The sequence below is a fragment of the Melopsittacus undulatus genome, chromosome 3 (genome assembly GCF_012275295.1).
Source record: "Melopsittacus undulatus isolate bMelUnd1 chromosome 3, bMelUnd1.mat.Z, whole genome shotgun sequence".
Taxonomy (NCBI): Eukaryota; Metazoa; Chordata; class Aves; order Psittaciformes; family Psittaculidae; genus Melopsittacus; species Melopsittacus undulatus.
This window is the reverse complement of record NC_047529.1, coordinates 50,564,351-50,591,285: the sequence shown is the minus strand read 5'-3', so window position 1 is coordinate 50,591,285 and position 26,935 is coordinate 50,564,351. Positions and strand designations below refer to the sequence as shown.

The 26,935-nt window shown below is 38.5% G+C and overlaps 1 protein-coding gene across 2 annotated transcripts in view; it reads left to right on the top strand.

The window, feature by feature from the left end:
• Window positions 1-1,910: 1,910 nt before the first annotated feature.
• Window positions 1,911-26,935, top strand: part of RNGTT (RNA guanylyltransferase and 5'-phosphatase) — a 186,034-nt gene continuing 161,009 nt past the window's right edge. The window contains exons 1-6 of one of the 2 annotated variants that reach the window (XM_005153114.4): window positions 1,911-2,150; window positions 8,597-8,706; window positions 15,469-15,572; window positions 15,702-15,790; window positions 21,291-21,366; window positions 24,574-24,823. In XM_005153114.4, coding sequence (XP_005153171.2) covers window positions 2,087-2,150; window positions 8,597-8,706; window positions 15,469-15,572; window positions 15,702-15,790; window positions 21,291-21,366; window positions 24,574-24,823 — 693 coding nt within the window. In that variant the 5' untranslated portion in view covers window positions 1,911-2,086. Of the gene's footprint in view, window positions 2,151-8,596; window positions 8,707-13,576; window positions 13,652-15,468; window positions 15,573-15,701; window positions 15,791-21,290; window positions 21,367-24,573; window positions 24,824-26,935 lie in introns of those variants that run through there. The other variant, XM_034060850.1, reaches the window with a different exon arrangement.

Below are 26,935 nucleotides of genomic sequence, written 5' to 3'. Positions count from 1 at the left end.
AGAAGCTGTGACACTGCTTTCTCCTTTCTCATTAACTGGCTTCAAACTGTCATCATTTTTAGTACCTGATGTGGAGCAAGATGGTATGCGGCAAACAGACCTAAGTATCACAACTCAGGAAAAGCCCTAGAGTGTGGTGAAGGTGCTTTGCTGATCAGCTAGTCAGAGGGACTTTCTCAACTCATCTCAGAACCACCAAAATGCTGAACTATGGATGATACTTGGCTAAGCTCATTTTGCTTCATTTATGCTTCATTTAACTCCCTACCTTGTATTAAAAAATTCTAATCTTGTGCATTGCTAAATAAAGCCAGATGTACATATCCTCTCAGTTAACTATGACATTCACATGGCATTTTTGCTCTGTAGCTGTTAAGTTTGTTTTAAACACATATCAGAATCTTAAAGCTAGATGACAAACACAGAGATTATTGCTCATTCATACGGTTTTTGTGCTATTCTTTACCTCTGAAATAGTTTTGTTCCTAATTGTGCCATACTGCTGATGTTAATGTATGTTGCTCCTAGTTTACTGAAATAAGAAATGGAGTCCTTTGCTTCTTGCTCTTTCTGAACACTCCTTGCACTCGTTTCGCTTTTTTTTCAAGCTGGTCTTCAGCACCACCTGGTGTCTAACTGTTGCTTGTTTCTTTTGTAACAGAAAAGTCAGCACCTTATTTCAAACATAATTAAATAATGTTTTAATGGCAGTGTATTTAACAGTTAAGGAAAATAATAAAAATAGTCCTTTGATGTAGCAAGCAAGATTTTAAATTTTATCTAGAATTTTAAAACTAGTTTCTGAAGATCACAAAAGCCCTAGAAGACAGTCAGAAACTTCTACTGTGGTATGAGAACCTAATGACTCAGATATGCAAACTACTTAACTGACTACTTCAATTAGTATGAAAGAATATTCCATGGAAGAAAATATGTCTAATAAAATCTAGAGTGATAAAATGCAGCAGGAAACAGTCACCTGCTGCTCGGGTTGGGCTGGGTATAGGTCAGTGGGTGGGGAGCAACAGTATTGTGCATCACTTGTTTCGATTTTTGAGGGGGAAGTGCAGGGCTTATTAGTTCATCTCTATTTAATATTATGATCATTGTATTATTATTTTACTTTTATTTAAATTATTAAACCGTTTTTTCTCTCAACCCACGAGTTTTTACCTTTTGTTCCCACTGCTTCTCCACCCCATCCCACTGGTGGGGGAAGGTAAGTGGTTGCAAGGTACTTAGCTGCTGGCTGGGCTCAAACCATGACACCAGTACGGATGCATCTCCGCTATAGTAGCGTACCTATTACAAGCAGACTAGCACAGTTTCTCTATTATCTGGACAGAGATACATCTATTTCCACCCCCAATTTCAGCTATACGTGAACAGCAATGGAAAACCAAAACCAGAGCAAACATGTCTGTCCAAGCCTACAGCTATTCTCAGCTCATGACGTTTCCCGAGCCTGACGCAGCCAGTTACTTTAATAGCCTTCAATTACTTTCTATCTCCTGCCCAGTCTCTCTTGTGCTCACATGAACTCTCCACATGCGCAACAGCCCTTCCCGGGGAGTCCGGAAGCTCCGGACAAGCGATCCCTCCAAAATCTCCAGCCCAGCTCCCACTAGTTTGGCTCGGAGGAGCCTGTGACCCTATCTGGCTACCTCCTCTCCAGGCTGAGGAACCATAGCTTTGGCCGTCCTCTTCCCAGGAAAACCTCGCCTTTCACTGGGAACCTTTACCGCCCCCAACATACATTTTCGGAGACAAGAGACCAACCGGCACCTCTGGTTTGCGGAGCTACACAGCCCAGCACCACACCGACGCGGCGCGGCCCGTTCCGCTCTCCCCTAAAGCCCAGACGCCCCCAGTCCCCGCCTGCGGCAAGCAGCTGCGGGCCGCGGCCCGGAAGCGGAAGCGGCGCCCGCGGTGCACTGTGGGCTGGCGGCGGCTGAGGCGGAGCTGGGTCTGAATGAAGGCGCCGCGGGCGAGGGGCCGCTGGGTGCCCTGAGGCTGCCCCGCTCCCCGCGTCTCTCCCCTCCCTTCCCTTCCCCTGCGGGCGGGCAGCCGCCGCCCGGTCCCCGCCATGTCCTACAACAAGATCCCGCCGCGCTGGCTCCACTGCCCCAGGAGGGGACAGCCCGTGGCAGGTGAGCGCCCGGCGAGGCCCGGCCCAGCCCGGTCCTGCCCTGCCGTGCCCTGCCCGGTTCCACCCTGCCCGGGGTGGCGGTCTGGTACCAGCGGGGGCGCCCCCTCGCCCACCGCTTCGCTCCTCTGCCCGCCGCTCCCCGCTTTTCCGCAGCGTCGTGGGACGGGCGATGGCCTCCTTGGTGCCACTGCAGCCCCTTCGGGCCCTCTTTGTCCTGTGCCGCGGCGGTGCTGGTGCGGGGCTGTTCCCTCATGCGCTCCCTGCGCCGGGGCTTGTCCTGGAGCTGTCTTCCCGTAGGACGGCTGTTTTAGTTAAAGCCCAGCTGGCAGCAGGGTTCTGCCTTCAGCACAGAAGCTCGCTTTCAGTTCGGCTGGTGCAATCCCTGGGACCGATTCGCCCGACCCTCTTGAAGGGGTATGGGCTCTCTCCTGCTCTCAGGATCCTTAATGCTCAGTTCTCGCTTTGCACTAAGACTTTTCCCAGCCGTTACGTCTAATGAGCGAGACGGCAGCCGGGTGTGCAGAAGCTACTGAAGTGGAGCCATATCTCAGCACTGACTGGTTCCCTGTGCAGCCTCTTCCTTGCTTGCTTCCTTTTCCTGAAGGCTCCGATGATTATGAGTCTTGGTCTGTTACTGGGCTGACTGGTCACTGGTGCATTCCTAAGCTGCTTAGCTGGAAGATGTTTGAACATTGTGCTCCAAAGTTTCATGTGTTTCCCACATGTGTCGGTGAATGCTGTCATCTTGGATATTCTTACCTGTAATACACTGGATTGTTGCTAGGTATCTAGTCTTGCTGCATCTGGTGGCAGTGAATTAGGGCTCACGTAAACACCTTTTTTGATTGTGAGTTAACTACCATATTGACTTAAGATGAATGTTTCTCTTGCTGCCTGGTATGGGGTAGAGTAAGCAAGCTTTTCTGTTTCTGCTTTCCTCAAGGTTTTCTTTACAAGATAAGCAATTGCAACCCCCAGTCTTCTCCCCACAATATTTTTCTAGTTTTTACTTTGTTCATATTTCTGCCTGCAATAATTTAAAGGTACTTTTACAAAACTCAGCAGTTGCTGCTGTTCTAGATGGCACTATGCCATGATTTGCTTAATAGTTACAATTCTTACATTTTTCTATCCCATGTTTCTACGTCATCATCTTACGTTTTTTTACAACATTTGATTGTGAAACTAAAGACCATGATGACTACTGACAAGTTTATTTAGAACCTAGTGAGACATCTCAATAGGCTTAATTTTCCCAACAGTATTAATTATTTGACATGTCAGTATTTAATACTGATTGTTCATTTTCTGTGTTTACTGGTTTCCTTTGAGTTCCTTATATTTTTGTGAACTTGACTCAGTTAAATAGCAGCATTGCTGTATTTGTCTCCGTTATCTCTTTTTCCTGATCATTGGCTTTGTATCTAATAAGAGATTTGATAGCATAAATTGTTAGCCTTTGGCCACAACAAAAATAGACTAATGACTCTATTCTTTGTTTTACTTCTCAGCAAGTTCTTGATCTCTAGAAGTTGTCTCTTTTGTTTGTTTGTCTGTCCTTTAAGCCATGGCTTCTCAAAAATAGCAGCATAGAGTAAGCAAGAATCCAGGTCATCAGCATGTCATCTGCTGTGCCATCACTGCTTGTGTGTTTGTTTATTCAGTAACTGCAAGGTTATTCTTTTCCATTCACTGTGATCATCCACAAGAAGTTATTGCACAAAAAAAAGTGCTTGGTTCATTACTTTGGCTGCTTTATTGTTATGTATTCTTATATTAGTTCACCTGATTTTTAGGTCTTTAGAGTGTACAACTTACCAAAAGTCACAATACACCATCAGTTTTCTCTCCTGTTTTTTTGTTATTTTATGTTCAAAGACATCTAACACCTTTATAGAGAAAGCATTTTTTAGAGTTTGATGTTGATATTGTCTCTGAGGTGCGTTACAGTCTGGTTTTAATTAGTATTTCAGTCAAATTTCTTAGCATCTGTGCATGACTTTATTCCCATCTGATAGTGTAATAGTAATAATGTTGCTGAGCAAGGTTTGTCCGGCTTCTGAGGACTAGTACTCATCAAGTGTTTGGTCACTCTTTGTCTTATGGCTGTGGTATGTAGAATTTCCACGTGAGTTCAAATACAAGTACCAATGAGTCTTGGAGCTCTTCTCTTGGTGAGATTGGATTCATTCAGGTTAACAGGACCCTTCATTCTGAATGAGGTGAATTGATCTACATCTCCCATTATTTTCCAGTTTACTTCTTTAAATCTTGGTGATTTTCTCCCGCTTTCTGGTTTTATGGTTCATCAGAATGCCACATTTTCACATTTATTGTATTGTGGTAACACCTCAGTACTTGATGAAAAGAACTTTCTCTGAACTCTTAGATCTGAAGTGATCAGGTTGTTTCAGCCTTACTTCCTTGTCATTGCCATCTCTGGAGGTACCTACTTTTTATACCCACAGAAAACCCAGTTCATTTTGGTTTTCCCATGGGAAGTGCTAGCAAGATATTGAAGGAGAGACATGGGAAGTGTCTCAGCAGTCTCTTTTAATCTCTTATTGATTCATGTTAGTTAAACCCGTTCTAGGTGTACATGCAGAACAGTGATATTATTAAAATCATCCATACTGCAAGTGGTTATGGAGACAGCACCTCAAATAAGTAATGCCTCTGGTTCAGGAATTTGCTGAGCTATAGCTTGTAGGTGGAGAGAATAATCCAGTGATGGATTGTCATTGTTTTAACACTTTCCTAGGCATCTGTTTTGTTAATGAGATACTAGCTGAAATGGATGTCTTGACCCAGCATAGTTGTTCTTGGAAACAGAAGACTGTTACTTTTTAAGGTGGTGATGTTTTTAGTCTTGTCTTTTTTGATTTTAGATTTTACTATTTCATTTTATTCAGATTTCCCTTTCTTAACCTTGTTCAGGTTACAGAGTCTAGCCTTCCTAATTTTTGCTCAGTCTAAACATACCATGGTCATACATTATTAGTGGCTACTGTCACATATTGAGTCAATAGCTTCCTGTCACAGAAAATTAGACTAAATTAAGGGTAGCATTTCCACTGGCATGCTCTAGGATTCTAATGTACCAAAATGAAAGCATGTATATGTTGGAAATGTGACGTTTTGCATTTTTCACTTTGAGTTCTCTTGGGTTTATCCACTTGATGCTGTCACATACTGGGCTGTTGTAGAATTTTTACCTATTTTTCAGCCTGAAGAAAAAACATCTGTTATACAGGTAACTAATTTGGAAAATGGTTTTTAATATCCACTTTCCAAAACTATTTGACAGATTTGAAGTGAATTAATTTATTTAAACAAAACCAAAATGAAATGACAAAAAAGAGCCATTGTTTTCATAATCTGATTATAAAATTTCCCTAAATTTGAACCAAATTATAGGAATTCACTGCTCTATTCTAGACTTGGCAGACAGCTTGTTTGTTGACATATAAGCTGTTTCTCAGTGATACAAACTGGCATTTGTAGAAGTTGGGCATCTAAATACTTCTGACGATCTGGGTTTGATCTTTAGAAGTGATAGTAAATGGTCTCTATTAGAATTCTTATCCCTTCCACAGCTGTGTGAAGATCTTCAAATGCTGCAGGGGATGCTGACTAAATTGTGTCTGTCTTATCTTGGTGATGAACAGGAATGTATTATTATGGTTGCTCAGAAGGAAATCAAAATGCAAATCAGACACTAAATCAAGGGCACTGCTGAGAAGAGAATGAATGTGTTTGTTTTCTATTCTAGAAGATGGGGAACACGAGAGTCTTCAGTGCAAATGTGCAGTCTCTAATCAGATCCTACAGGAAATGATCTTAACCTTCAAGCACTGTCTTCCAACTCTTTTCTCTTTTCCTGGCATCTCATAAGGGATGGTAGTTTTCTTTTGTATCTGTTGACTCTTTTGTCAATAAAGGTCCTTTTCTTGAATGCCTTGGCTAAGGAAAGTTAATTACATTCTTCATGTTCTGTAATGAGTGAGTGGATGTATTGGGATGGGAGTGACAAATTTATAAAACCTTTGAAGCATGCTTGGTGTTTTGCAAAACTTATGGTGACGGTAGGTTTTTGCATTAAGATCATCCAAAATTAGGATTTGCATAATCAGTCTGTACAGAGGAAGATTACAAGTTAATGTGGAAGGGTTAACAGTGAGAGAGGCTGAATGATAGGGCTGAAGATGACAAGGAACACAAAGAAGAAAGAAAAAGCAGATAGGTCAATAAATGAGGAAACGGAGAAGTCAACCCAATTTTCGTGACCAGGGAGGAGGATGTATAACTGTGGAGTAAAAAGGCAAAGGAAGTAAAATGAAGTTACGATTTCTTCTAACAGTCAAATAAATTTAAGTGACTTATAAACTCACTGTGTATGTTCACTGCATGACTGTGTAACTTTACTTACAGCTGTAAAGTTTGGAATAGTCTCAGTCACATATGATAAGGTGTTTCGAATGTCAAACCTGAGCTAACATGTTGTGTAAAGCTTCTCAGTTTCCATAACTGTCTTTTGTGGTTTATAATGTCCCTTTCGTAGAAGTTAAATACTTATTTTAGACTATATAAGAATTTTTGATAAAATTTAGGGCACAGAGAACTCTATGAATTTTAATTGTCTAGAGAATGCTGCTCTCGGCATCATTCATTTAGCAAAAATGGTGTTTTTCAGTTTTCACAAAGATTAGTGAGCTTCTCTCTCAAGACTTGATTTCTAGCTGAATACAATGAGCATTTTAGTGTCTTCTTTCAATGTGGCTTTGTTTTGCTGAAAACAGGAGGATTTTGTTTCTTTCATCATGAGGAAGTGACAGGCTGAGAGTTGGAGTTGTTCAGCGTGAAGAAGTGTGTTGCTGCTGGGTCATGTTGAGCTTCTTACCAACTAGCACCTCCAAGTCCTTGTCCTCAGGGTGGCTCTCAACCCTTTTTCTTCCCAGCCTGTATTTATGCATGTATTTATGACCCATGTATAGAATCTTGAACTTGTCCCTGTTGAACTTCATGAGGTTTGCAAGGGCCTGCCTCTCAAGTGTGTCAAGGTCCTGGCTGGCATTTACTGCTATTAGAAGCATTTTAGAGATATAATTTGGCAACATCAGAATCCAGCAATATTTTCTTTGTGGAAGGTTTATGTCTGGTGCTCTTTAGAGTTCTTTCTGGATTAAAAAAAATTCTGCAGCTCTTCTGTGCCGTACAATTATATGGTTGCATTTCCTTTTGGTCTTAGAAGGGCTGTCTTGTTAAAAGCATGGACCCGATTTTATTAAAAACAAACAAAAAGGGAGGTGAGGAATTATTTTGTGGCATAATTCCCTCCTCTCCCCCCTGTTTCTCGGGGGAGGGTTTATTTGATCAGTCTTGGGCTATAATTAATTTAGATATCTTCATAGCTATTTAGGAATGCTGAGGTTGTCCCAGTTTTACTCTCTGCCTATATCACCTTGGTGATGTATGTCAGGTGTCCTTTTTCCTATTGATTTGCATTCAGTTTCCACAACTAACTGCAGTGCAGTGTCTCTGGTGCATGTGGGAGGAGGTGTGCTGCTTCCCAGGCAGGCATGGTGGAAGTGACCTGGACTATTAAATTCTTGCCTGTTTAGAAGCATAGGAAATGCTGTTGGGTCTGTATATCCTGCACTTGGAGGGAGAGGCATGCCTGTAGTTTGCTGTTGTTCAGGAAGAGCTAGGTATCTCTAATGAGATTATTGCAGATATTCTGTGGTGGATATGGTTGACAAAAAATAAAATTGATATTAATAAAATAATAATTTGAGTTTCTAGGGAGTGATGGATGCAGTCCAGCTAGTACTAATTCCAGTCAAGTTTTTGTTGTGGTTGTGTTATGGTTCTTCAATGTCTGAAGCACATGTAGGTGTTGTGTTTCAGGGGAACTTTGAACACTGATGCAGATCTCTTCCAACAAGTCTTAAGGAGCACATTAGAAAGATCTGTAGTGTGTAGATATGCCTTTTTTCTTTTTCTCTTTTTTTTGGTCAGCAATCTTTACCATGTTTTATGTTTACAGGTAATCAAAGCTTGATGTTTACAAGTTGGGTAACAAACTGTCTTTTAAAATGCTATTTTCATGTTTTTAAGTGGATTGAGTTTAAATGTTCCCTGTTCTGTTGTGTGCTGTAGCTCTGCAGCTTAAATCACACTAAAAGCTACCTAAAAATGTTAAATCACTTTGGACTGTCTTTCCTTTAAACTTATAAACATATTTGTGAGTTCTGAGAACTCACTAAAAAAATGACTAAAAAAACTGACTGAAGAAATGTTCCACTTCAACTGCTATTGATACTTTTCCTGTGATTATTTTTCATTGAAGGCGAACCTCTAAATCTGCTCAGCATGTTGCTTTGAAATTGCTAAGTTATAAGTGTACATATGAATATACATACTGCAAAATTTGATTATCTTTCATAGGGAAGTTTTTACCTTTGAAGACAATGTTAGGACCAAGATATGATGAACAGGTTGCTGAAGAAAATCGTTTTCACCCGAGTATGTTATCCAACTACTTAAAGAGTCTGAAGGTAAAGTTACATTTTCTAGTAACTGAAACATTATTATTATTCATTCAAATGTTGCTTTTCAGTTTTAGGAAAAAAGTTGTTGGTGGCTTCCTTTGGGACATCGGTATGGAAAATTTATTTTTTTTTATTTACTTTTTCAGGTTTTCTCTGCAAATCCTCAGTTTCCAAAAGCACTTTCTTAGAGTCACGAACTGTGCAAACCCCTCCAGCTCATTCACTGTGTTAGCAGCAATAATCTCATTCTTCTTTGTTACTACTCTTGTATCTTGGAGAGATGTCATTGTCAACATTTAGATAGTCCAAGTTTGTAGTTTTACAAATTACTCGTGTATAGATACATTAAGTTGCAATTTTGCTTAAGGAGTGAAAACATTTGAAAGTGACAGGAGAATTTCATACAAGTCTTCTGTAGTTTCAGTGCAATATTTTCTTCTTTTGATGCATAGAATACATAGATGCTTTATGGTATCTAATCTGGCATACCCAAATGTTGAAGAAAATGACTTACGGATTTTATCCAATAACTTTTTAGTGGAAAAACAAAATGCATGAATAGGGGGAAAAAATACAGGAGCAACGATTTAAAAAAATAGGACCCAAGAAGGTGGGTGGATACCTTTATCATTGGGTGATAGAGCTGTGCTTTTGGCTTATTTTTAAATTGTTTCTCCTATTTCTGTCCATCTACTTCAACCTGCATGCTGCTCTGCACCATAGCACTTATTTAATGACAAAGATGGGGAACAGGACCTTTCCAGCCTTTCATGTAGGTCTGTGAAGTGTTGTGCCCACTCCAGTGCATCTGGAGATGTGGGAAATCGGAGTTTGAACCTGCTAGGCAAGAAAGGCCTACAACCTAATTCTTTTAATCTGTTTATTAAACTGCTATATAGAAAGATAGTACCATTTTGTTTTTACTATGTGTTATGTAAACTAATAGTGCTACTTCTGTGGTTTTTGTTTGTTTCTTTTATTGCCATTGATCTAAGTTAAATTAATTCTGAACTTGTTTAGCAATATCAGAGCTTAAACACTGGAAGAATCAGGTGACTAAAATATGATAATCTCCATTTTATGAATCTTATTTAGGCTTAGTTATAAAGCAGATGGTGAGGTACTCGGTGTAGCAGCGATAGAAGCACCTGTGGGCTAATGTGATAAGAAAGTACTATCAATGAAGTGTAAATGCCTGTTCTCAAGTGCTTGAACTGATAGGATTTTTCTTCTAATTCTTGGATCTATGCATCTAAATTCTATTTGATTTCCTCTTTTATGCATTATATTGGTTTTGACTCTGACCAGCTTTAGTGGGCATACCTAGAATTTTCCAAACCAATCTTATTCATAGTTTAAAGTAATTTAAAATTCTGCGTATGTTTTGAAGTTATAGGGAACCTTGTAGGTTTATTCAGTTTCTCACTATTTACTTGTTAGTCACTTGCCACCAAAAAAAAAGTCATGGTGGGCCTTCATAGCCCATCCAGTAGGCACATCAATCAGTTCTATTGCAGTGCTACAAATCCATAATGTCTTGAGTGTCATCAGATGATTAGAATCTGATAGTACAGTTACTAGCATGAGGATCCTCACTTGTATTTGGGTAATTTTGGTTAACAGGCAGAAGATAGACATTTTCTAAGACATTTTCTAAAACTCCCTATTCCCACTCTATTATATTGTCTTGAACCTTGGTTTTGTTGCTAAATGTTTTCTATTTTAAAACATGACTTTTTTATTTACTGAAATATGCAGTGGGTTACTGGAATACTATATTTGTAGAGCATCAGTTTACCAATGATCTGGCAATAAGATGAATGTGCAATTGAGGAGACCTTGGAAAACGGATTTTTGTAAGGCAAAAGTAGCTCATAGTGCATGATTCTCATCATTTTACTGCAGTGTGCTCTACTGCTAATACTTTGCAGAACTAATCACTTCTGGCACCTGGTTATTGATTAAGTCTGTATAATTTATCTTCTAAATAAGAGACTTCAGAAATTTCTACATCTGTATTTTTGTAATAGTGAGGTATTACTGCTACCACAGATTTTTGAAGGTACTGGTTCAGCATTTAAGACAACATCAGTGTGGGAGGAACTTTCTCTAACAAGCTTCCTGTGTGATCCCTTTTTCTCGTGGAGCTGGTTGCTGAAAACCTGAACTTTAGAAACTGATTTGATCAGGGATGGCAATCCTGGTTTTCTTCTGATTGCCAATATTGACATAGTATCTTAATAGTCTCAAAAACCCCAATTTTTTTTTCTTTAAGTATGTAGTCTAGTACTGTTTATACTTCGTAAAAGGTAGTTTTAGTTCTATTACAAAGAACTAGGACATTAACTCAAAAGAATGTTTGGGCATTTAGTATACTCAAGTTACAGTATTCTTAGTAGGAAAACTAGTTATCACTTGTCAGCCACTTCATTGTTTTCACAGATAAATTCAGTCACTGATTTAAACTATTTTCCTCAAATAAGATCTGCAAGAAAAAAAAATCCTGGGACTGGTGGGAATTCAGTGTATTGTAGTATTCTCTCTCCCTCCTGGGGAGAATATTTTCAAGTTCCAATGTCTAATAAGAAACTTCTGGGGTCATACAAGGGGAACCTAGCTAAGCCCATTTAATTGCACAGCAGCAACAGAGCACATGCAGAAGGCATTAATAGCTGGAGATAGCTAGAATGGAGAAAAGTGAGGGAGAAGGCTTTCATTACTGCAGGAGGACGTGGATAGCCTGGCCAAAGTATGAGCAGAATTAATGTGGTATGAAGATCATGGTATATTGTATGTATGAGAATTTCAAGCTGCAGTTATCTGTTACTATTAGAAGCAAGAAAAATAACTAGTTCCAGTTGTGTTTCAATGTGGTGTCCAAGATTGCAGTGTTGCAACAGTCCTTGTGAGAAATAAATGTATGTTTTATTGAGAAGTTGCTCAACAATTTAAAATTATTCTTTCTTCCAAAGCTGTGTCATTCACTGGGTATGGTGGGCTGAAAGATGTGATTCAAGTGAAGCATTGGCTGGAGAAACATTTTTATTTTCCATTTTAGCATAGATAGTCTTTCAAAAATCAGTTCTATTAAGAACTTTCTAGGAGCAAACTTAAGCGAGCATGACAGAGAATGACTGTGATGGCTGGTGTGATGTCAGGGATTCGGAACAGAGCAAAGCACCTGCATAATGAAAGTACATGTCTGTTCTATAGGAGAGAATTCTGGTTGGTCAGGACAAGCATAATATAATCCCAGTTCAGTAACTGAAATATTATGATTCCTGTGGTACAGTGGGAATCACACAGATTTTTGGAACGTCATAATTGTGTATTCATTGTATTAAATAATTCCCCTGCTTTTTTAAAATTTCTTTATCCTTTTGCCTTGCACTATCTAAATTGTAGTGTGTTACATGCAGCTAATCCCATGAACTGAGAGAGCAAATGTTTATGCTTTGTGGAAGGCAAGGAAACTACTTTCAGACCTTATACGCTTTAAATGCCATACATGCTTTCATAGCTTTGGCTGGATTGTATCTGATGCCTGCTTCATTTACTGCTCTGAAATGTGTGAGGAACAATGTCACTTCACAAGTTCTTCACTTGTATATGGAGTGATTTGTAATAATGATAAAGGAATAACAGGCCAGAAGCCTTAGAGTTCCATAGTAGAGAATTTCCTCTCTAGCAGGCATTTTGCTGTATTTCATTCTCCTATTCAAATTAAATGCAACATTCCGAACACTTGGTGGCACTTTGGGCCTGAAATATGTCGTAGTGTTCTCCTAGGATTTACATGTCAGCCAGAAAATGGAAATCTGTATGTTCAAAAGAGTAATTTCTAAAAGTTGAGGGAAAAGCATGCAAGTCTTTTTTGAGCTCAAAGTCTTTGATATAAAATTACTTTTTTTGTGCTTCTGTGCATCATCTTAATGTTAATTCTTCATTGTAGTAAGAGTTTGGAGGCTTCTGGTCGGAATGTTCTGGTGGGAACATTTGAAGCTACTGGTATTTGAGAATAGTGAGGCTGGGAACTGGCTTTGAGTTTTCAGCACTAAAATGGAATTCTGTCTTTCTTGCTTTTGGGTGGGAGGGTATGAAACTGTTCTGAAAATCACTTGCATTTCTTTTTGTAGTTCTTGAACAAGTTGATACATTAAACAGTGTTACCCTTTAATCTGTCTTCATGTTTTTATTAAAGGTTGTTTCCTTGCAGTTCTTTTTCCCATTCTCTAGACTGTCAGATGATGCAGGTTGTCTCCCCCTCTCTCCCCCCGAAGAGTTACTCACATTTTGGAATGTCTTCTTTCTTACTAGAATGGGACTGAATGCAGAAACCTTTACTTTTAAGTGGTATTTTCATTAAATCTTAATCTTACTTTGAAAAATAACTTTTTTTTTCTCCTTAGCTGAGGACACCTTGGAAGAGTTACAGCTAACCCTGTATTGTACATAAAAGAATAGATTGTCAAGCTGAGCTCTATGTATAAGTTATGGAGGAGGGCAGTTAGGGTGTCATTTATGTGGCTTCATAGTCAAGAGCTCTCTGGTGATAATACACCTGATTCTCACATCAGTCTTTTTGTCAACTTTAATCACACTATTGGTAGGATGCAGAACACAAAAGGGAGATCCTCATGCTTATTTGGGAGCATGGCATGTTACTGGAAGATATTCTGCGGATTCCCTCTATGGAGCCATTGCTTGTGTAGAATGGTAGAAAAATATCTACATAGATTTTATAAACCTAGCTCATTTATGTATGCTTTTCTATTTTAGTTGTTGTTCTGTATGATCACCTGGAAGTACTGATGTTGTAATATGTCATTCTTCTTAGAACGGTTATTTCCAGCTGGTTTATGCCAGTGTCATAGTGCTATGGACCTACTGTGTAGTACCTGGAAATTCAGTGTGGTCTTCCTTGTGAATTAAGCAGTCTTCGAGATACTTGGTAAATGCTGTTGAGAATGAAGGGGGAGGGAAGTAATCATTGAATTAATTGCTTTTGTATGCTTCCTACAAAACAAATAGCTGGCCAGTATACTGTTAGTCTGTATGCTTAGCACATGTTGGCACTATGTATCTGAAGTTTCAGGTGATGTAACATTGTTTTCATGTGGGCCCCTACTGAAATAGCTTGTATTTCTGCAAAACAGAGTAAAAAAAGTGAATAAAGAATTATAAATAAAACATACAAGGTTGAAGTAAACAAGGTGAAATCCAGAAGTGATTTGGCTATTAAACTATAAATGTTTACTGCTGTTTACGTTGACATAACGATGCTTTTTAAAATCTGATAAAATATTGTAAAATTATTGTGAAAGTATATCCTCAGAGCTTTGAATACCATGGATAACTAGCTCTGTAGATAACTGGAAATTTGTCTTTGGGGTCTGCTGAACAATATACCTATGTGAAGCAGCTGTTTCTGAACTGTATTCCAGTTATAATTGGAATTTATCTTTTCTGAATGGTCTGGAAGCAGTGTTTTAATTTGCAGTTCTTTCAACTGCACTGCTAAATTATTGCCAGTCTGTTGACCTAAAGGTAAATAAAACCTAAAGGTAAATCAAAATCCTGTTTATGAGTATGTGCTTCAGTTTTAGATGCAGTGTTCTATGTTTTTGCATGTGTAACATGCATCAGCGTTAGTGTATTTTTAAGTGCTCTATTGATATATCTTTAAAAAAGGTAAAGCTATGAAACAAGGATTTTGCTAGACTAAGCCTCTTAAAATGCCTTTAAAAAGACATATTGTTTCATAGTGAGGATCCTACTCAAAAACATGACATTCAGCATTATGACTGAAAACAATTACTTGGACTGTTAAGGCAGGAAAGCAGGAATACTTTCAGTACACAGGTGTGTCAGTCAGTTGTTTTTGCGCAGTAATACTGGGAGGTTATGGTTGGTGGAAGTTTTGTTTGGATCAAGGACCACTTTGCTGATGTTCTCTGTGTGTTGGATGCCACCCAGTGGAATTTCTGGTTTCTATCTTACTTTTAAAACAGTAACTTCCACAAGGCTGCTTTGAAAGATGTATTTTACAGCTATAAAAAGCAAACACTGAGAAACTAAGTTCATGCACTAGGGGATACATGAGGGTAGAGTGGTCAAAGCAGCCTGAATTCAGGTGCATCCTAACATCGGAGGGCTTGACACTGCCACCTTAGTTACTGGCAGAATCTCTGAAGATTTCAGGTTACTTCACATTTTAGCTTTGAATAAAATATTTCTGAGAACTTAAGGGAATTTTTTTGTTTTGAACTTGAAAATGTGTGTGTTTTGCACTCTTAATTTAATGCATAGGTAAATTAAAATGAGTTATTTTTTTTCTGCAAGTATACTTAGTCTTAATAGTTAATATTTTTATGATAATTCCACTGTGTCAGTGTTTAATACTGTTTTATTTAAAGCATAAAGAGCATCTGATTCCATCTTACTTGTATTTTAATACATAAAAATAATTATTTGCCAGGTACTTCTTGCTGTTAGCAGACCTGTCTTGTTTAGAAACATTGGTGGGGACAAACAAGTTTTTGCACTGATGGCTACTGCTAATTGACACCAGGTTTCACAAAGAAACACAGATGACTGTGGTGGTAAAATACAGCATTTTGTGAACAAATGCAGTATTTAAGAATTTTTAAATGTGCAGCTGTAGCCTGCCATTTGTTTTAATTTAGATGTTACTGGCTGTTCAGTATTTATGCACTGATATTTGAACCTCATATTTAAATTTGTTTTGGTTTGTTTGGTCTTTTCTAGGTTAAAATGGGTTTACTGGTAGACTTGACCAACACCACTAGATTCTACGATAGAAACGATATAGAAAAAGAAGGGATTAAATACATAAAGCTCCAGTGTAAAGGGTAAGTTGTCAGCACTTTTACAATATTTAGCTTTTAATATGAAGGATTGCACTGAAGTAATTTTTTTTTCTTTTTCCTCTTCCCCTTCCCCCAGCTGGCTCCTAATCTGTGTGTTCCTGTGTTTTTCAGGCATGGTGAATGCCCTACACCTGAAAATACAGAAACATTTATTCGTGTGTGTGAGCACTTCAGTGATAAGAATCCCTCAGAGTTTATAGGTATGTCTTATATCCATCACTCATTTTTACTGTTAATTTATTTCATACTTGCTCATAGCTGCAGTCTCTAAAAACTCTAAGCAAAGGAATTTCCTCAGTACAGCGTTTATGCATGTAGAGATTTGATGCTTTTACTCCAGAAACTAGTATGTTTCTCCATCCATCACTTTGATTACAGCTGTCAACTTCATGAGGAAAAATACACAGGCTTAAGAACTGTCAACAAATATGTAATACTTGCATTGTGGTTTTGTAACTTCTGCCTGTAGAAATGGAGGTTGTGTATTGTCTAGGTATTGTTTTGGCATGTGATGGTCTGGTTTATTTGAAATCATATTTGATAACTGAATGATCAGAGATTCTTTAGCAAATTTTGTGAGCTGGCTGATCACAGTGTAAGACAGACTTTGAGGTGCTCAAGTGTGCCCAGAGAAGGGTAAGGAAGCTGGTGTAGGGTCTGGAGCACAGGTCTGGTGAGGAACGGCAGAGGGAGCTGCAGTTGTTTAGTCTGGAGAAGGGAGGGCTCGGGGGGGAGGGACACCTTATTGTTCCCTACAACTATCTAAAAGGAGGATGGAGGGAGGTGGGTGTCAATCTCTTCACCCAGGTAACAACTGATAGGACAAGAGGAAACAGCCTCAAGTTTTGCACCAAGGGATATTTAGATCAGATGTTTAGGAAAAATTTCTTCCCAGAAGGTCAGGCATTGGAACAGGCTGCCCAGGGAAGGGGTGGAATCACCATGCCTGGAAGTGATCAGAAACTGTGTAGATGAGGCCCTCAGTGACATGGTTTATCTTTGGACTTGGCAGTCCTCTGGTAATGGTTGGACTTGATCTTCCAGGTCTTTTCCAACTTGGTTGATTCTGTGATGCTGTGGTTATTTGTTGGAAACTGGTAATAGATATTAGGCTGTATCATGGGTGGTGGGGTGTCTTTTTTTTCTGTTTTTTTTTTTTTTATGTACTGTTCAGCAGTGAATATTCGAATGTTCCTAAGGATAATTTTTTTTTTCACCCAGAGTAAAGTGAGTTCTCAGTTCAATTTGGGTAGCTTCTAGGTTTAGTTAGAACGATTTTATTCTGTTGTCTGTTGAGTGTATTAATGTTTAACTTTATCTGCAAACTGTCAGAGACAAGAAATACTTCGTAGCTGAGTTTCTAGAGTCAGAATGGGCATTGTTCTCAACCCTCTTCGATGATAATTCTGCAGCCTTCCTGAATCTGAGTGTCTATGCAACTTAGGAGTGCATGGAACAGTTGTTTGTGTAGGTCTTGTTGATAACAGCTTGGTAAACCATGCTGGTATGTTAATTTAGTTCAGCATTCTTATGGAATCATGGAACTGTGCAGTAGCTGAGGTTGTTGGAAGGGACCTGGTGAAATCAGCTAGTCACTCGCCCTTCCTTAGAGCAGGGCCAGCTAAAGCAGCTTGCTCAGGACTGTGCCCCTTTGGGTTTTCATTATATCCAAGCTTGGAGACCGCACAATATCTTCTGGCAACCTCTTCCAGTGTTTGTTCATCCTTATAATATACAGGTTTGGGGTTTTTTTCCGTATGTTTAAACACAATTTATTGTGTTTCAGTTTGTGCCCGTTGCCTCCTGCCCTGTCACAGGATACCACTGAATTTTGTTTTTTTCCCCCAGTGCTTGAGAGATTTAATTTGAGCTCACACTTTTCCACAAATTTTTCTTTTAGGTACTTTATTATTTCCTTATTTCACATAGAGTACAATTTTAATTTGAGACCTATGTTTTCTTCTCTGAACTGTAATGCAAGTATTTGATCTGAAAAATGAGGAAATGCTAAATGTGAGTGAGGGGGATCAGTCATCAGCAGTATTTCAGAGCTTGCACCAGAACTTGAAATACTGTTGGATGTCTGATCCCACTCACTCTCATTTAGCAGTTCCTAATTTTTCACTCTCCTTTCACAGTTCCTCCACCTTGTCCACCAACAATATTTCAGAACTTGAGATGTTGTTATGGTCAGCAATTTGTATGGAGCATGGATAGCATGGTGATGTCCTATAAATAGTAGACACATTTAACTGATACTTCAAACTTTAAAATGCCATTTTTAGCATTGAGTCACTAACTTTTTGACTTTTATGAATTTTTTGAATGTTCTTGTATTATGTAGATTGCTTTACCTCTATAGAAAAAAGGTCAATTAGAATCAAGGAGAAAATAATGAGGCTTAAAAGACTAAGCTTTTAGATAAACTGTGGTTTTGGCTTTCACAGTAAAAGAGAAATTAAGGATTTTCCATTCCCCTTTCATTAATTACTGAAAAGTTGGATTTGGTTCTGGCCACTTATTACCTGTGACAGAGCATTAGAGAGACTGGCATGGAAGATGTTTTTATCAAAAGTGAAAGCCGTCTGCAGCAGCGATAGGACTGCACCCTCTGTGATCTTTCTCTTCCAAGCTGTTGGTCTCATTGCTGATATGCTTCTTATCTTTTGTCATGTGCATAAAATTATTGACAACCTTCTTGGTAGCAGTAACAGTTGCAGGACTTACTGATAGCAATTGTGTGCAATTTAATTTCCAGTATCAAGATTAGATATGAAAAGAGACTGAAATGTGAATGATAGCTGAACACAATTTTCTATTCAGCTAAAACAATATAGGATGGAAACTTTATTTTTGCAGCTTGAAGGACTGGAGCATGCTTGCCAACCTTAAGGAAACAAAATGCAAAAATTTTCCTTAAGCAGAAAACAATGGAGAAATGTTTGTGGGAATAAATTCTATAAAGAAGCTAAAATTCACTTTGATTCAAGTTACACAGTTTTAAATATTATTAAATTGTTAGAATGGAGGCATACAAGAAATTTGTTATGGTTTTTGCCTTTCTTCAGTAAGAAGGCAAGTTTGGTGGGGTGGGCACAAAACCTGACCCCGATACAGTTGTATTTCTGTTTATGCAGATAAGTTTTATCAGTCTACTCTTCATAGGCATTTCTTGGATGTCCAGTAAAACCGAAAGAAATACTTGCAGTGTAGGGGAGCATATATAAAAACAGATAGATATTAACATTTTGTCTGAGTGTTAAATTATTTGCTGCTCAACTTACTTTGCTAACTATGGTAGAGCAGTAGTACTAGCTTAAAATTACTTGCTTTATGGTGTTGGGTCCTGTACTTGGATTACAGCAACCCCATGCAACAATGCTCCAGGCTTGGGGAAGAGTGGCTGGAAAGCTGCGGGCAGGAAAGAACCTGGAACTGCTGATTGATGGCCACTGACCATGATCCAGCTTGTGCCCAGGCAGCCGAGAAGGCCAACAGCATCCTGGCCTGTATCAGAAATAGTGTGGCCAGCAGGGCCAGGGCAGCGATCATCCCCCTGTACTGGCTACTGGTGGGGCTGCCCCTCTAATCCTGTGTTCAGTTTTGGGCCCCTCACTACAAGAAAGACATTGAGGTGCTGGAGCGTGTCCAGAGAAGTGCAACAAAGCTGGTGAAGGGCCTGATAAGGCACGGCTGAGGGAACTGGGATTGTTTAACCCGGAGAAATGGAGTCTCAGGGAAGACCTTCTTGCTCTCTACAACTATGTGAAAGGAGGCTGTAGTGAGGTGGGTGTCAGTCTAGAACAAGAGGTAACAGCCTCAAGTTGCACCAGGGAAAGTTTGAATTGGATATTAGGAAAAATGTCTTAACTGAAAGGGTTGCCAGGCATTGGAACAGGCTGCCCGGGGAAGTGATGGGGTCATCATGCCTGAAGGTATTTAAAAGATGTGTAGATGAGGCTCTGAGTAGATACGGTTTAGTGGTGGACTTGGCGTTAACCGTTGGACTTGATGATGTTACAAGTCCTTTCCAACCTGAACAGTTCTGTGGTCACGACTGAAAAATTTGTGAATATTAAGAACATTTGTGCTAGGTGTTAGTGGAACCTTTGATATTTGTAATTTTAAACGCAGTATGAGGAAGAGGCAGTGTCTTGCTGGAATCATGACATTTTTAACAGCACAGGTTTTTAGGCTGGCTTACTTCTCACTAGATGGTGCTGTTGACTTGAGAGAAAAAAAGGTTCCAATGCATTTGACTTCTCCTCCTTTCACTGGGGGCTGAATTCAATAAAATAGAGGCTGAAGACTTAATTCTTTTATTCTGACATTGAGAAGATAAGTAATCCAAGGTGATTATACTCTGCCATTTTTTTTTTTATTTTTTTTTCCAAATTAATAAGGCTGGTCTTAGCATGGTAATAGCAAATTTGAAATAGAATTGTGGTCTGCTGACACCTCTTTCAGGTTTCACATAGGGTAATCTGGATATGGTTTTTATGCCTGATGGTGGGAAATGAACATTATGCTTATTGAATTCACTAAAAGCACAATTATTGAATTTGATTGCATTGTCTTCTGATAAGCATTTGAGCAGTCATGAAAAATGTTTTGAAACTTACCTGCATTAGCTGCATTTCAGTTGCAGTAAGGTAGTGCTCTTGAATTGGGATAAACTGAAGTATCCTGTACTCTTGTTGCTAATAATTTGCAGAATGAATGTAATAAATGGCTTTTAGGCTTATGTGCCTTATGTGGTCTGGGCTGCCTTGATAGGAAGGTATGTAAGTCTTTAATGTTACTGATGAAGGTAGAAGGATCCAAAAACACACTTGTGAAACTAAAGCATGCAGGGAAATCATGACATAATCGCCATCACAGAAACATGGAATGCTTAGCATGGTTGGAGTGCTGCAATGGATGGCTACAAGCTCTTCAAAAGAGATAGGCAAGCAAAAAGGTGGTGAGGTTGCATTGTATGTCAGAGTGCATCAATTGCCTTCAACTCAATGGTGCGAATGAGAAGGCTGAATGTTTGTGTGTGAAGGGAAGGCCAACCAAGCAGATATCCTGGTAGGAATCTGTTATAGACCACCCAGCCAGGATGAAGCTACAGATGAAGTGCTCTTCAAACAACTGGGAGAAGTTTCACAATTGTTTTCCCTTGTTCTTGTGGGGGACTTCAACCTGCTAGATGTCTGCTGAAAGTACAACACAGCACAGAAGAAACAATCCAGGAAGTTCTTGGAGTGTGTGGAAGCTAACTTCCTAACCTAGCTGGTTAGTGACTCAACTAGGGGAGATGCCTGGCTAGATCTACTGTTCACAAATAGAGAAGGACTGGGGAGTGATGTGATGGTTGGAGGCTCTCTTGGGCAAAGTGATCACAAAATGATTGAATTGTCAATCCTTGGAGAAGTCAGGAAGAAGGTCAGCAAAACATCCACCTTAGACAATATCTGAGGGTAATCAGGTATTGGAACAGGTTGCCCAGGGAAGTGGTGGACTCACTGTCCCTGGAGGTGTTCAGAAACTGTGTAGATGAGGCCCTGTGAGATGGTTTAGTGGTGGCCTTGACAGTCCTGTGGTAACAGCTGGACTTAATGATTTTACAGGTCTTTTCCAGTCTCATTGATTCTGTGATTCTGTGTTTGTCAAAACTACTTTCAAATGATTATACTCTTTTATTGTCTTGTCTAGGTGTCCATTGCACACATGGCTTCAATAGAACTGGATTTCTGATCTGTGCCTTCTTGGTTGAGAAGTTGGATTGGAGGTAACTTTGAATGTTAATTCCTGGGGATTTGTGAAAGTTACCAAAAACATCTTCAGTATGTTTTAGTCATTGTTCTGACACCTATACTGATGTATTCAGTGTTAGTTATTTTAAAACTGCTTACTAATCTTGATGTCTTGGTAGTTTAGCGTGTTTCAGTTGAGCTTTCCAGGTCCAATAGGTCAAGAGTCAGCTGTACCTGCTGTGTGTGGGCTTTTTGGAGTGTATACATTATACTGTACACATCTTCCCTGTGATGTGTCCCACATTTTGAGTAAGAATGTAGAGTTTCAGTGATGTCTGATTCTTTCTTTTTAATCTTTTTCCATGTAGGTTTGCAAGGAGGTGTTTTGAGGTTCAGTTCTTAAGAGCAGACATTGGCTAGAAAAACAGCAGAGTGGCACTCTTGCTTCTGAAGGGTCAAGGGGGAGACGAAGTCTTTGTTTCCAGCTTGTTTTTTGACTAAAGTCCATAGCATGCTTCTATACAGACTCACCAGAGTTTTTTTTTTTTAATTTATTTTTATAATCTAAAAATGTTGGTGCCTTCATAAAGAGTAGTGGTCTGTTTAAATAACGTTAGTGTAAAAACCCATGCCTGTACCATGCTGGTGGGCACGACTTTTGCATGTTTGAGAGTACTCACACAATACAGTTTCCTTGCTAATGGGATCCCATGCAACACCTGTTTCTTCACAGACCCCTTAAGCATTCTGATGATATTTCTTCTGTGGTCCTTTAAGTGAAGAAAATTCTGCTTCTGTTGCAGCCTTTTCTTCTTACTGGACATACATTTATTTGATGCATTGCATGTATGTGCAAGCTGTTTGCAAAGAACTAGGTCATTATTGTCCGTTAGTAAACTTGGAACCAAGACACTGGAGTAATGGAGAGAGAACACCATTAGTAGTGGGTGCCTGAATCTTGGCAGGATGTTAGCTGAGTACAGGAAGTAGATGCAGATACAGATATCTTTTATAGTATGATTCTGGTTGTTCCTATGAACTAGAAAATTTGTATACTTTTATTCTAACAATTTAAAAGCAGCATGCAGTAGTTAGAACTGGTCCTTTGCTCTGAAGAGGCAATGCACTTGAATCTTTTTGAATCTCATGCTTTTATGCAGCCGTTCTTTATTTTCAAACCTCTATGGAAAAGCCTTGAAACTTAATAGCCATGTCTTCTTTTTTCTTTTTTTTTCTTAATTCAGATAGTTTGTTGTATCAAGTTGTTTCATCTCTTTTGTTAATAGAACACCCAGATATCACTTGGTTGGGAAAAATGTCCACAGCAAAAGAATGAAATTTGGCAAGGTAGTTAATGCTAAGCATTGTATCAAGATAAATCCAATTTGCTGTATCATTCTTTAAAATAAGGCACTGTTTACTGATGAGGAAATAAGATTTTCCTGATGGAAAAATCCATCCATATTCATTCCTTCAGCACATGATGTAGGAGTGCTGATGATGTATTGTGAATACTGAGACATATTTTATAGTTAATTTAAAGAAAGGTCATCCAGACTGGAAGCTCTTCAGCTAGTGGATAGAAACGTTACTTGATACTGCTTTTCACAGCTCATTTTCCCAAAGACTGCTGTGTTTCTAGAAGTTGAAAAATGTTTTCTTCCAGCTAGGTTTCTGTGCTTGAAATCTGTGCTGCCTCTTTTGGCTTTGATTGCCATCCATTCCAATATAGTACAGAGTTCTAATATCATCAGAGACCAATTTGAGTGACTTTCAGGCCCCATTCCTTTTGGTTGACTTTGTCATTCCATGTAATCATGTCATGTGATCAATGGCATTGATTACAGATGTGAAACAATTTAAGAAAAATACAAAATAAAAAATGTCTTGTGAGGGAGAAATTAGGAGTCTTTAGAAAACAGAATGGGGAAAAAAGCACCTACTATAACTCAGATTCTTAAATGATCGCTTCTGAGATCCGATGGCTATCTAATAAAGCATTTTCCACTCTGGAAAATGTTTGTTTTTCCCTCTCTTTAAAGATCAGAAGGGAGAACAAAACCTACTGGTTCTTAGGAAGTGTTATTGTCTTTTCTGGGAAATTTGCCTCAAAGTTCTCACGGTCCTTCCCATACTGTACAAATCAGGAAAAAAAAAAGCCTTTTGTACTTAAATTCTTTTTTCCATTTTAGCTGAATGTTTTCTTTGTTCCAGTAACACGCTGGTTTCTTGCCTGAAAAGAATATTTTGAAAAAGTCTGTCTGAAAAACCTTGTGTTGCAGTTTTAAGAAGGCAAACAGGGGCACGTATCCTTTGTGATTTCTTCTCTCTTTTATCTGGCAAGATTTCTAAGTGTTGATCCATGGAGTGTTACTGCTCCACCCAGCCATCATAAATTGTATGTTCAATGCTAAACATTTCGTTAGGATTGGCTCTTGTGCTGTGCTCACTTTCCTGTTGGCTAGTGAAAGTGCATGACAGTTTCAGTGTTTTTTTGTGATCCAGTGTGCAGTATCTTAAAGCACTTAAAATTATTAGCTGCATAGTAAAAGGTTTCTGAGTGACAGATTTATTTATTTACTTATTTATTATGAGAAACTTCTGGAAAAAGAAGTAATTTCAAAAGATTAGGATGGATTTTTGCAGTGTGATGGCAAAACTTCTAATGAAAGGAAAGATAATTCTTAGAGGAAAAATATGTAGCCGTAATTGAATTTCAAATCTTGAATTTTTCTTCATTAAGTTTGTTAATCTTTTTTCTTTAGTCTTTTTTGTCTTCATTCAGTCCTTAACTACTTATCTAGAAGCCTTGGGTGATATGGTTTAGTGTGAGTTGTCCCTGCCCATGGCAATGGGGATGGAACTAGATGATCTTAAGGTCCTTTCCAACCCTAACTATTCTACGATTCTATGATTCTATGATCTATGTGTCATCCATTCCTTTCTGTAGCAGTAATAAAAGTTTTAATTATGTGACCAGCACAATACAATCAGCTACAATAAGGAGGCAAAGCAGCACAAGCTGCAGTTCTGAGAACATAAGCAGTGCATGCAGAATCTTGTGCAACTGTTGACAGGCTAATCTAAGCATGATATTTCAAAAGTAATGAATGTTCTTGCAATTACCAATTTGGAGTTTGTTGTAATTCTCAGTCCAATAAATCTTAATGTTTGGTAAGGCATAACATCACTAAAACATGTAAATTAAGCATCAAGAGTAATTTTCAATTTTTATTTGACAGTATTGAGGCTGCTGTGGCTACTTTTGCTCAGGCTAGACCACCAGGTATTTATAAAGCAGACTATTTGAAAGAATTGTTTCGTCGTTATGGAGATGAAGATGATGCACCATCACCACCCGAGCTACCAGAATGGTGCTTTGATGATGATGAAGAGGAGGATGATGATAATGGTAAAACAGGCGGCCAAGAATCAGAACCTGGATCGTCAAGCACTTCCTTTGGCAAAAGGAGAAAAGAACGTCTAAAACTGGTATTTTTGATTAAGAACTTAATATTCAAAAAGCTAAACTTAATTTTATAAACTCATAGTCATCATTTACTACATAACACATGCTATACAAGCATCGGTGCTCTTGCAAAATGAGGACCTGTAGTATTGTCTCTAACCAGGAAAATCTCTTAAATTTGTTGTAAGCTTGCTTATGTTTCCTACATGAAACTTAGAGTTTAACATTCAACACCTCAGCTATTTCAGTTGTAAAAATGACTTAAAATTTCTGTAATATAACAATTTCTTTTAAAGTTTGAGTTGGGATAGTAAAGCACTTTTTAATTACTTACTCTTGTCTTTAGAAGTGAAATGTTATGGGGGAGTGGAGTGTGTAAATAGCTTTTACTTATTTTTTGTAGCCATGTGGATGAAATTCAGAATCTTTAAAATTCAGTGCTCATTTTGGTAAATACTCTTACTTCTGGAAATATTGGAGGATGGAGAATGGGATTAGCAAAAAGCAAGATGAACTTAAAACCCTCAAGGCAGTTTTGAAATTATATATTTTTCAAAGCTGTTTTAACTGTATAATGATAAGAAATATGGCTGATCACTTACTATGATTATTTTGACATTTGCATTATTGTGAACTATGAAGTGAGTTGCTGTAGTTACCGTTATACAGAACTAATACTCAAGTACAAAGAATATACTTGTGTCATCTGAAGACTAATGGCTCAGTTCTCTCCAAATTCCTGACTCTATTTTTTTTCATTTGCAGGTAAAGTAGGGGAAAATGTTGCTGAGTGCAAAAATACATTCAGTTCTTTTACATAATACTGACTTACTGAGTGCTGAGGTGTGTTTGTTTGCAAACACTTAAAAATCCTCATACGAAATATGCTGCAAAAATGCTGTTTGTTGCTACTGCAGCTGCTCAACATTGTTTACAGATGGAAGAAAATAGACTGAAAGGAATACAAAATGTAGTCCACAGAAGCAAAATGAACTTTGAAAACTTTCAAGTAGTCCATCAGCTGGAATAAAAAATTGCCCACCCTGTGAAAAGTCATAATAAAAATATATTCAGGGGTATAGCCACTACCTCCATTAACCTTACAGTAAAACTTTTGTATCTAAACAAATTACTTGGAAACCTCAAAACTTTTTTGGTTTTTTTTACTTGCCTTTTAATGTATTAGCAAATGAGGTGTGATGGTGAGGTCCAATGACAGCCTCTTTTCAGACAGTATAAAACTAAACTGATCTGTTTAACAGGAGTTGTGATACTGGCTTCCTAGGCTTTTCCTTATCTGCCACTATAGGGTTTTAGGAAAGCTGGAAGCTAAATTATACGAATAAGCATATTAATAATGAAAACTTAATTAAGAGTGAATTTATGAAAGAAAGAATCATCTAGTTAATATGCATATTCGTATAATTCAGTTTTGCAGCTCTGGAGGAACACGAAGAGGAGGAACAGGGAGAATTCTTTACCATGGTTCTTGGCTGGCAGATTCGAATGCTTCTTAACTCAGTAGAGATGGATACAGTCTATTTGTGGTTCCTTGTAAATAGGCGATCTACAGGGGCAATGATTATCAGGTAAATACCTCTTGCTCAGATTTTCTTATTTTGCTTTCTGAAGGGCTAAATTTTCATTATTATATTGATTTCCTGCAGCAAATAATTTTGGTCTTCTAATATGATTCTTTCTCTAATCACCTATGGGTAGACAGTGTCAAACGGGAAGTGGCTCTGGTGATAGTGGTGTTCTGAAATATTTTCATTTTGACCCAAATCTTTGTGTGACAGAAGAAAAGTTTAGAGTTAGAGGAGGAAGCAAGAAAGAACTACCCAGCTATCCTGCAAAGTGAAGTTATCATGTGGTCCATCTCGGAAATTCCATCTTGGATGTGAGGAACTTTACTTCAGCATGTTTCATTAAAATGGCCATATTTTGATGTCAAGAAGTCTTGACAGCCTTTCTTTTCTATGCTACAGAAACTGTGGGAACTGCTAGAACATAATGTCATTACAGTTTCCTTTGTCATCGCCCAAATGTAGGTGACAGTTAACCTGTTTGCTGTAGCCTCAGATTCTACGCAGGAAATCCAAACATGTTTTGACTTTGTCAGTGCATGCCATAAT